Source organism: Sipha flava, unplaced genomic scaffold, assembly GCF_003268045.1.
Source record: "Sipha flava isolate LNK unplaced genomic scaffold, YSA_version1 69_pilon_pilon, whole genome shotgun sequence".
NCBI lineage: Eukaryota > Metazoa > Arthropoda > Insecta > Hemiptera > Aphididae > Sipha > Sipha flava.
The window spans coordinates 1,437,982-1,450,549 of NW_020273609.1; the positions used below are offsets into that span (position 1 = coordinate 1,437,982).

At 25.4% G+C, this 12,568-nt stretch overlaps 1 protein-coding gene across 1 annotated transcript; it reads right to left on the bottom strand.

The window, feature by feature from the left end:
• Positions 1-4,357: 4,357 nt before the first annotated feature.
• Positions 4,358-9,801, bottom strand: LOC112692030 (CTD nuclear envelope phosphatase 1). Its single transcript, XM_025566530.1, has 6 exons — positions 9,620-9,801; positions 9,300-9,499; positions 5,312-5,378; positions 5,060-5,250; positions 4,749-4,977; positions 4,358-4,682 (listed from the first exon to the last, which is right to left on the bottom strand). The coding sequence occupies exons 2-6, from the start codon at positions 9,396-9,398 to the stop codon at positions 4,534-4,536; spliced, it is 735 nt and encodes a 244-aa protein (XP_025422315.1). The 5' UTR covers positions 9,399-9,499; positions 9,620-9,801; the 3' UTR covers positions 4,358-4,533.
• Positions 9,802-12,568: the final 2,767 nt, after the last annotated feature.

Here is a 12,568-nt window from a genome sequence, read left to right on the forward strand (position 1 = left end):
CAATGTAAATTAAACATAGATGGTGTGCCTTGCGCGATCGCGGTCGGCGATCTAAATTAGTTTTTATTTTTATTTTATATTTATTTTTGTTTTGAAAAAAAAAATTATGATACTTATAACCAGGTTTCGGGAATTTATTGCTTAAAATCTTAAAAATATGTGTTTAAACATGCATTCATTTTAAATTAAAAAAGACGTATCTACTAATAAAAATTTAATTTAAAAAAAAACATATCTTATACATACCTACTACTACTACCAAATTCCGAAATGAAACCTCTCAAGCGACTAATTTGTGATTTTTGTGTTTTTCTTTCGGCATATTAATTTATTTATTAATTTAAGAGAATTATACCATGAATACGAGTACTAATAATTAACAGACATGAACTACAAAAACAAATACGAACACGAAGACAAATACGCAGTAACGCATTAACAAGAAATCGATAGTGGTCCGTGGTTCTTCGATTACTGAGTACTGGCAAACAAAATAATACTTTGAAAGACAGATAAATAAAAAATAAAATTGTCTTCAAAGCTAAAAATAAAATGGGTTCCCCGAATAAAATAAGCGAAATAACGCTATTGAGTATCGCCCTATCGGCATTATTACAAACAAATTCATATAGATAAAATTGATTTAGAATGAATAATGTATCAGCGTGTTTAATTTTCTAAATAACATTTTTATAACGTATCAAAAATGAAAATTTTACATTAATATTTTTGATTTACGAGTAAATTATCAACAATTATTTTAAAATATGCAGTTTAAATCAATAAATCTCAAAAATATGCAATTGAAAAAAAAATCCAAAATATGCAAAAATATGCACAATAAACTTTTAAACTTCAACTCCAAACACCATAATACAAATTTGTATCATATCAAATTTATTCTATATACTTCCCGAACAAATATGCAAATGCATAAAGTTCCGAGCCCTGCCTATGACACTCATTTTATAATTGACTACTAGTTGACGTTGGTCGAGTTTTTCTACAATAAGTGCTCTAATGACCAAATTTAACAAAGTCGAAGACGAAATTTTGAAATTTGTTTTATATTGATTGTTATAAGTAAATATAATTAGGTATTAAGTATACCAATAATAAAGGTAAATAATTGTTTTTTTTTTTTAGTTTTCTTGCAAATTTTATACTAAATACTTATTATATTAAAAAAAAGGATATAACAATATACCATAAATCAATGAGTGTGCTTATTTCATTATTTTTTAGTAGTTTATAAATTTTATTTATCTTAATGCAACTGCCAATTTTTCCTTTGGTGATATTGATTTCCTTATAAAAAACGTAGGATTTAAGGCTAGGTCGTCTCTTATTATGTAAGTTCAAAATAAGATTAAACTGATTACGGTCTATTTTAAAAAAAATCTTTAAATTTGATCTTATTAATTTTAAAATTATCGTTGATAAGTATCTCGTGATAACCTTTCGTACTTCTTCTTTTAAATAATGGATCATGTTCTTTTATTTTTTCTTCTGATAAATGTCAGAGCAAAACGTCATCATCATCATCTTCAAAATTAATTTTCAATATAATTATGACGTCATATGTATCCATTATAATTAAAAAACTCACAGATCGTGTACACCGTTCACTAGTGTATTTTTCACGTCAAAATATTGAGTACGAATGGATGATGCGATATTTATATAAACATCGAGGTGTAAAATACTTCAGAATAAACCAAGACGACGCGAACGCGATCTTGTTCGTGGTTCGCGATCGCGCAAGGAAAAACGTACCTTAACACGGTAACTGACTGTACTGATGACTATAATGAACTCGTATTTTAATATGGTATTGGTCAAACACAGGACCGTAGCAAGAGGGATGCTAGAAGTGTCTACGCCCCGGGCAAAATTCCTGGGAGGGTGCAAAAAAGATAAATTTGCTATTTACAAGTAAACATATTATTAAGTAAGTATTTATGTATTTACTTATATAACTTATAAATATTATTATGTTGTATTACTATGCACCTACTTATAGTTATCATGTATATTTATATTTTAATAAATTTTTGATTTAAATCAAATTAACAAACGCTTACATAATTATAAGGAAAAATCATTATTTATGTTGCGTTAATAAAATATATTAAGTTTTTTTTTTATAAATTAAAATACTTAAGAGTGCATTTTGTAGTTTCGCACTGGGCGCAATATTAAGTTGCTACGGTCCTGGTCAAAAACGTCGTTGGATAGATTTGTGTTAATGATAATTATATTATAAATGCTGAATAATCATTTTCTTTGAGGAAACGTGAATTAAATGAGTGCATCAAAAAAATAAAAATGGCAACCACCGATGAACAAAGACTGAGGTTTAGGTCCCAAATAATCTATTTCAACACATATTTTATGGTTATATTGGTTATTAGAAGCCTTTTTAAATAATGAGGTTTAAGTACAATTGATTTTTTTTTATTTTCAGTTTAAACTTTTATACAATGACAATATTTAACAATAAAATTATAACTGTTTATAAACACGTTTTAAAATTTGTATTTCATTGAAAGATACATTACAATTTATATATTCATGTTATACTAACGTAAAAAACACCCATTGGATTTAACACAAATAAAAGATAACAGAGACATTTGCAAGTTATTAATTTCATGAAAACGAAAAAAAAAAAATTAAAGCTTATCCATTACTCCATTCAGATTGTAGTATTTTGAAATTGTAAAAATAACATGACCATATTATATTCATAAATAACATATAATATCAATATTTAATTTTACCATAGTTAGTACTTATTAAAAATTAATATTTATCAAGTGAATCTTAAGTTAATACTTAAAAAAAAATTTTTTATAATTAGCAATCATCAGATAATCATAAGAGGGTTTTGATGTATTCATGTTTGACTTTAATAACTTGCACACATATAAAATTTATGGTTATCACAAGTTGCATTAATGAATGATCCAAAATATAATAAATATTAAGTAGGTAGACAAAAAGTAGACTGTTCTACCTTTTAGGGATACACTGAAATTTATATAAATTATAATTTTGAAAAAAAGAAAAAGAGAAAAAAAAGAGTAGTTTTTTTCTTAAATAATAAAAATGAATTCTATAGATTTAGGTTACTATACTTTATACAAACATATATACATTAATTATAAAATCAAATTTGAAAATTTATATATACATCACAGTTAGGTAGCATAAATTTTACATTAAGTACTAAAAGACAGTTATTACATTACTTATTTAGCATAAGTTCTAAATTAAGTTTACATAAATTACAGAATATGTTTTTTTACATATTATATTTTGTTAAAATGTATTATACTAAATATTACATGGAATATAGTAAATAACATAAAAAAAAATGTTTACAACTATTTGTTTTTGACGACTTAAAAATAGCACACAATTAAATAATAATAAATCAAATAATATATTTAGTAATCACAAAATTGTTAACTATCTTGTAACATAAGTGTATGGCTTTGAATTGTACATAAATTAATGATCAGTTTACTGTTTTATGCAATAAAACAATTTTTTATTAATATGTATTCAAGCATATGTTAATGTGAATGTTATTAAACTATTAACTTCATATTAAATAAAATAGTATACACACAACTCGCTTTAATAAAATATTGGCAAAGAACCATTATAAATTTAAAATATAAACTAAATAAAACAAATAAAAAAATGTTTATTTATAGTTTGTAAAATACTAATAAATGGGAAGCTTAATTACAAATTAAAACATGAACTCTTAGTCAAAAAAATAACTATGTCAAAATCAATGTTTGTATAAATGATTTTAACATATACAAAATAAAAATCAATAAAACTTACTTATAACTTAGAAGTTTGTTTAGATTTTCAAGAATAAATAACAAAAATATATTTATTTGTTATGTGCATTTCAGAAATATTTTACACTAATAAGATATGCATCCAAATTTATGAAACCAACAAATAAAATTAATAATTACTTACCATATACAATAAGTGTATCACTTTAAATAAATAATAGTTAATTTTTATACTGGTGACAAATCAATACTAAATAAAAATACCAAATAATATAGTTTATGTAATTTATATAGTTCACTTTACTATGTATTAGTTTTGTAAAATATATTTTACTACAAACAATAAGGACTAGAATCTTACATTAGACACATTATTTTAATATATTAGTAACGAAAACATTAAAATAATGAATATAGAATTAGTGAGTTTTTAAATTCAATTATAAATGTTTTATTTGTTTATAAAATAACAAATTAATTTAGTTATACATATAAATATTATTTTCTTTAGTAAATAAAAGAAAGTTAATAAATCTTGTATTGCTGTTTGAAAAAATTAAGGTATACCCTTTCCATTTATTATGTTTTATACTTGTATAAATTAAATATTTTCGCTATAAGTCAGTATTGTTAGTATATTCTCATTTTTTTATGGTAATATATCAAAAATATTGTTTTATAAGAAACCCAAAACACTTTTTTCTTGAACAGATCATTGCCATAAATTATGATTGTGTAAATTTCTACTTAAAACACTACGTACATCATCAGTAAATCGTAGCGCATCCAACATTGGTAAGAGATTTAACAATGCAGTATCTGAAGTATCTGAATACCAAGATTTTATTGGTATTGCATTATCTAAATAAAACATACATCATATTATAAATAATACAATAATTTTGAATAAAAATATTGTAAAATCACCAGAAAATGCTCGATAAGCTGCTGGTGAATTATCAAGGATAAAAACACTTGATAGATCATTTGAAACTGATGTCAAATCTTTAGTGTAAGAACCCATTTCAGGTGTACAGTGTTGCCTGTAAAATCGTCTTTTTAATATCCCTCTTCGATTGTCTAATTTATCAGCAACTGCAGCACCATAAATTTGCATACTAGCTGTAAAGACTACTAGTTCATACCATTTTGAAACCTATTAATAACACAAGTGAGAATTAAATATTATATACAATTTTTTTAAATTAAAATTAAAATCTAGTAAATTTTATACTTACAACATCTAAAAAAAAATCAACATGTGGCCTTTTATGAACATAAAATCTTACAGGATGTCGTTCAATGGTAACTTTTAAAATGAAATCTGGTGGCATTTCTGGTTTGGACGGATGACGTAGAACACCTTCATGGTGTGAATGGATTAATGTCTCATCTAAATCTAGCACCAAAACTTTCCGCTTTACCATACCTATGTTCATAAAAAATAAAATAAAATAATTTGATTGAGTATACAAACATAGGCAACATACTTAATCTATGCCTGGATAATGGTAATAGTGGAAATACACCATATTTAACAGGTTGATATTGACGAACCTGAAATAAAAAATGACCAGTTTCATATAAATATATATTTTCTAATTTATAATTATTATTAGGCTTAGGGACTTCTAACATTTGTATATTTCTTTGAAAGATAAATAAAATAGCAGTCTATAGAAGTACTGTTCTTGATGTAAGGAATCTAAATCTTAAATTGTATTTTAGTTTTTAATTTTTAGAACATATTTCAGTAGTATTTAATTTCTAAGTGGTATAAAAAGTTAGGTTATTTATACCATGTAATTTAACATTTCTAAAATCCAATTTTGGATTATAACTGGAGTCTATAACATTTTTGGAAAAACAAGGAATATTGCTATCTAATTCATTAAATGAGTTATAAAGGTTTTAAACAAAAAACACTCACAAAGAATCTCAATGGCATTTTAAATAAAAATTGAAGCTTAAAAATTGTGTCCAAAATGTTAAAAAGGTGAAGTTAAGGATATGGATGGATGGCCTGAAAGTCTAACAAAAATGATGATCTAATACTTATTTAGTAGTCTGCATGCACTACTTTCATCCATTGATGTGGAATGAAGTTTTTCAAAATATAAAAATTTACTTTCAAATAACCGCTACAGATTTATGTTTGAACACATAAGAAAACATCTAATAGTATTGTGTAATTTTCAGGGTAAAAAAATAGGTGAAAAATTTAAATAATTTAAATTTATTGTAAACCTATTATTCTGTTTTGAATTTTAGGCCTACAATCAAGCATTGAGTTTGATAAATAACTCTCAATTCAATTAAAACATATATTTTTTATGAAAATATCATTAATATTAATATAATAATTTTAGAGCATGTTTTCGTATTTATTTGGTTCTTTTTTAAAGCATATTTGTAAGTTTTTTAGAGTTAAAAGTCCTTAAGATTGGTTATTATTAGGGAACAGATTTATATGTAATAAAAATACAGAAATATGTACATATATATGTAAGTATAATTTATAAAATATGTGCTAAAAACATCCAAATATGTGGAGAAAAAAATTTAAAAAAAAAAAAAATGATTATTGTTATTCAATCAATTGTTATCAAAATGATTTGTTGCATTAAAAGCATATTTCAAGCACATACTATCAGAAGGCGATAATTCCAAATTTTTAGTGGCGTCTGCCACTCATTATGTTATTAACTGTTTTAAAATCAATATAGCCTGGAAATTTTTTCTGTAACAGCATGAATTTTCTTTTTTACAACATTTATTAGTCAGCTTACGAGTTTTAATCATTGTTTCAACAATTTGCATACTATCATTTAGGGACATATTTTTTATTAATAATTTTGTTAAGTTATTTTTAATTAAAATTAAATTATTTTCAATGTTTCATTTTGCATAATCTTTTGAGCTTTTCCAATAGCGATAGAAGTTTCTGGATCTAATTTTGAAATAATTTCTTGTATTTTTGTACGAAGAAGACGTATGAATGATGAAATGATAAAAATATTTACCAATTAGTAAAATATATATAAATATGTAAAGATATGTAAGATTAAAGTATCATCATTTTAATAAAAATATGCATTTACATATAAATCCGTTCCCTAGTTATTATTAATCAAAAATAGTTCACAACACAAAACAATTTTTGACTCCAATATATTATTATACATTAAAAAATAATATATTATCTTTGATATATAATTATAATTAATTTATCATTTCATAGCTTCAAATAACATAGCTTAATTTTAAAATATTTGTTTATTATTTAAGTATTCATTAAGTTAAGAGGTTTAGAGTTAGTGACTTGATTAAGTTTAATATGGTAAAAGTGCTGAAGAATTTTTTTTTATTCTTTATAGTTTGCCATTGTCTATCTACTTGGGTGTCGTGAGGGGGTGCATTCTACCATCCTAAATTCATTTTTTTTTAAATACTAGAAATTATGAAAAATGTATAAGTTTACATGTAATCCAATAAAAATTGTTTTCTATATTTATATAACATTGGCTACAACATAATTAGTATATAAATCATTATTTTTTAAATTAAAAGCTTTGATGATGGAATATAAATCTGAAATTAACTAGTTTGCGTTTTGAGGCTTTAAATTTAACTTATTTAGGTGCTGAGTTATATCAATAAGAAAAGCTAGTTTCTATAACTATGACAAATTGGATAACTCAGATACAATGCAATTTTTTTTAGTCATAAATAAGTCGATTTTTGAATGTTGATAAATAAAACTTTTCAAGATATTACCTTGTCTAAGCCAATGAACGTCATAATGGTAGGCAATACTAGGGTATTCTATTTTAAAGAGAAAGTTCTTAAACTAATGATTGAGAACTTTTTTCAAATATAATTTATGGTTAGCACAACAATATTAATAACTTCAGATCATGGAGCATTTTCCCTACACAAGGCTTGGTTGATAATGCAGTAAATATCCATTGGTTTTGCTATACCAGTTTCCAATACAACTTTAAAAACACTACCAACTAAACTTTTTTGTATTCTACATATGTTGTTTCTTTTATGAGTTACTTTTTAACATTTTAAAATCAAGGTCCAAAAGAAAAATAGTTTTTTTTACCTTAAGAAAAATGTCACTCAATTGTATTTACCAACAGGCTAAAAGTCATGAATATATACACTTTATCTGGAAAAATCTTTTTAACTGTTTTTAAAATGCATATTTTTACAATTTCACCACGGGTAAAAAATTTTCAGACTTATTGTCAGAGTATGAGCTACTTAAAAATATGTTTTTACAAGATATTCATTTTGATAATACAGTTTTTGTAAAAGTTGATTATTGATCTAGTAAATTTTGTTTTAAAATTTTAAACTTATTTACAGTTTTATAGATAGCCTGCTGTTATATTGACATGCACCTGGTTTTAAGATGTCTAAAAATTATTTCAATTAGGCAACCTTTTCTCAATAAATTACACAAAATACGGACATTAAGTTTGAAGAGTAAATAACTAGAATTTTGCATTTTATTAAAAACATGGTACTCTTTATCAACTTTCTGATGTTTATTTAAAACTCATATTTAAATCCAAGTACAGGTATAAACACGATACTCGATAAAAAACAACACTGAACGGCAATAATTAAAAACTCATTCAATATTATGTACTCATAACTCATATATTGTTAGAGCATATATAATATATTTTCAAAATATTATTTAATTTGGTGGACCGATTTGAAAAGCTTGGAAGGCTGTAGATCAGAGACCCTTGTATAACAGTATGGAATATATATTTATTATCTATTATATTATTTAAATACTATGCACCTTCTGGTAACTATCCTAGTGGAGTCAATGATTAGCTCATATCATGTTAATTTTTATGATATTTCATAACAAAGTTAAAGAGAATTGGACCAATAAATTATTTCATACTGAAATACACTGAAATTTTAAAATGTTAATATATGATTTAAATCTATATAAAGCTAAGATTGTGTAACTAACCAAGGTTTGGTTAATAACATATATAAAAGGAATAATTTGAACTGATGCAGATGTCAATATATAGCTTGAGTCATGTCTATCAATTCATTGTTGGTTTTTCAAACCAATAATTGTCTTGGGATTGATTTAGATAATATGATTTGATATTTGTAAAATAAAAATATTGATATTGATAAAAATATTTTAATTCTAATACAAAAATAAACAAATAAAATAAATAAATCATAAAAGGTAACCATGATAAATTAGTAGTAGCTAAAGAAATCTTACTTAAATATCTAAATTTTGATTAAGTGATAATTAAAAAAAATAACTCAGTTATCTATTTAGTTTATTTTAATACTTGTGTATATTATAAGTATTTTAATTTTTCATTTTAAATTTATATTAATGATTTTATGTCGGTAATGAGAAATGTCCAAAATAATTTTAGTCTTATGATATTATCTAATTTATTGATAATTTAAACTTACGGTTTTAATCTGTCGTTTTATAAGAAAACATATGCAAGCCCACACCTTTGAGGCTAAAACCATAAAAGCTTGTATGCCCATCTGTATGACTTTCAACATTTGAAAGGTAATAATTATGACAATGGTTGGCTCATAACTTTATAACAGTTTAATTGGTATATACATCACACGTGAATACAGACAACCGAAGAATATTACATCTGAAAACATAAATTGAATGTGATCAATGGCTCATTGGTTTTTTTCATTCCTCAAAATGAATATAGAAAAAATGTTGAAATAAACCAATGTTCTTCCAAAATGTGAACAAATGTACGTACTGTTATCGACATCATACTGTTCAAGTTTGCGGAAAAATAACTTATTCCGAACAAACGCAATTGGAAACAAGCATTAATGAAATTAAATGACATACAAGATTTAAAACGAGATCAAATTGAAAAAAAAAAGAAAATAACTGTGAAACATTTTCTCCTTTTTCTTACACCTGTAATCAGTTTTATTCCAAACAACAACAAAACGAGATAAGAACATCACGCCATAATGACCAAAGATATTGCAAACAAAAGTGAATAACACAATCGCACTCCACGACAAAACATTTCTCGGAACGCATTGTTTGATGCCTACAGCGGCGTCGTAAGGAACAACGTTGAACCGTATCTTAAAAACGTTAAAAAAATCATAAATATAAATATAAATTATCATATTATTGTAAATTCTAAAGAACGCGCGAGAAGCGTATATTATGTTTTGTATACTATTGGTGCCAGTGGCGAACATTCAAATTAGTTTTAATGGGGTTAATCAAATAATACACCCGAAAAACTATAATTTTATTATTAAATCTTTTCCGACGTTTAAACACATGTATGCAGAGACGGAACTAGGCATTTTTACGCCCGGATAAAATGTTTAAACTACATCCTATTATAGGCCAAGAATCAAAAACCCTTCCTTACAATTTTTTGCTATCAACTGGCGTATAACCATACTTATTGATGTTTAAACACATTATCAGTAACGAAGTGAAAAAGCTATCAACTGGCGTACAACCATACTTATTGATGTTTAAACACATCAATAACGAAGTGAAAAATATCAAACTAGTGGTCAATAATAGATTATATAGAGACTAGAAAAATTACGCCCGGGTTTGAATCCCCGTCTTCCTCTCTCTAGTTCCGCTACTGCATACATTTTATACTTAAAAAAAACCACTCAAATAAAAGTTCCCTCACAACTTATGGGAGTTCATTATTATTAATATGCACTATATTTAAAACAAAAATACCACCACTTTCTCTTTATTCGATAGTTTTACCAACACTTCATCAAGGGTAATTGGACCATTTTTGTTGATTAAGAGCATAACTAGCCCTATTGATCAACCCTTTTGAAACTAATTACAACATGAGGTTAAATTGATTATTATTATTTATAATATACTGTTTAAACTATAATATTTCAGGAATAAGTTTGGGTATTAATTCTGTTTAGCGTTGAAAATGTTCTTATATTGTTGGCTGAATAAATCAGAAGGGTTACTAATATTTTAAGTATTATAAAAACATTTCGGTACATAGTTCCATTACATAAGTAAATAGTATTCATAGCACATTTTGATATAGCCTTTTCCGAGAGAGCTTTTATATTTTTTTGCCGAACTCTGAACTCATTATAAAATCGCTTTATAATTGTATTTCCTTCCTCCTCCTATGAGGGAATGACCTTCATTAATATGCCACTGATTTCTGAGTAGAGGTAAAAAACTTATACTGTTGAACGTTTCGTCGATCCTCAAGTGAGGATTTATCTGCGAATGATTTTTGTAATCGATGCGCAATAAATTATACTTGCATATCTTTAGTTATAATAAGGACTATGATTTATATGCATTAACAAATTGTAGAATATGCATTTTATTTACCAAAATATGCAAAATTATACAAAAAAAAATTTTTTATTATTTCTAAAATTATTATTTACGTATCATAACTTGCTTTTATTGTTTATACTAATACCGCTTATAAGTCTTACTGAAGAATTGAAATACTTTTGTACTATCTCACAATATAAGTACCTACTAGATACCTGCATGGACCAGGTTTCTAAACTTTAAATCAAGGCCAAACCGTGGTTTTTTTAAACGAAACAAGGAACTCTGAGTCGGGATTTTATATATTTAAATTTATTACGGTCCGGGTCGGGTTTTTTCAGAATGTAAAAAATTAGTACAAAAATTGAAATTTTAGTAATAAAACATTCATTGGGGCCGAGTTAAGCTTTGAAAAATATGTTTAAGGATTTAGGCCAGTTTTATAGCCGAACGTTCATACGTGGTATTTTTAAAATTACATTGATAAGTTCATAAACGGCGATAGCAAAAACCCATACACGCCCTCGTCAATTTGGCGCGTATGAACTTGAATAATGTAGTTCGAAAACGTCGCGGAAGATACGCACGGCTATGAAACGTGTTTTATACGTCAGTAGAAAATCCGGATCGTGCCTAACATTTTTGGTCCATGCAGATCTCTAATAAGCATGTCGTTAAATGTGTGAATAACCTAACCAAGATAAGATTATATATGTAATACATTTACGACGATTCGAAAAATAAACGTTCATTAAATAAATACCATTTAAAATTAATAATATTATAAAAACTTGGAAATTTCAGTTTAAAAATTAATAAAATTAACGAGATTTTCAACAATCTAAAAAAAAAAAAAAAAATGGTTCTATTTAATCGACAATAAGCCAAATACATAAAGAAAAACCATGTAAATGCATATAAATCCTAGCCCTAGTTATAATATATTAACTATACGTATCTACGGTTATTTTACACCGATATGTCGTACATAGGTACTAACATGTTATCTGTAATATGTTCACATTGTCAATTTATATTACTTTATTATAATTATTTAATTATTATCTTTATTATTATTATTATGATTATTATAAGTACATCGGTGCATCCCAGTTGGATACCAAACTACACCAGTTATTTGATTTTTTTACTACTACACTAGTTGAGTCTCAAATGATTTCAAGTAGTACACTAGTCAGGTCCTAGAAGTTTTTCGGTAAGTTCAACTGTATTCTACATTACAATTTTCTTTCCCATTTTTTTACTATTTTAGATAGTTCAAATTTTGAACTGTTATTTTGCTGAAGATTACAAATGTTTTTTGGTTGAATTAAACTTAAACCGTTCCAAATATTACATTTACCAAAGGTAAACTACCAAGTTGTATTGG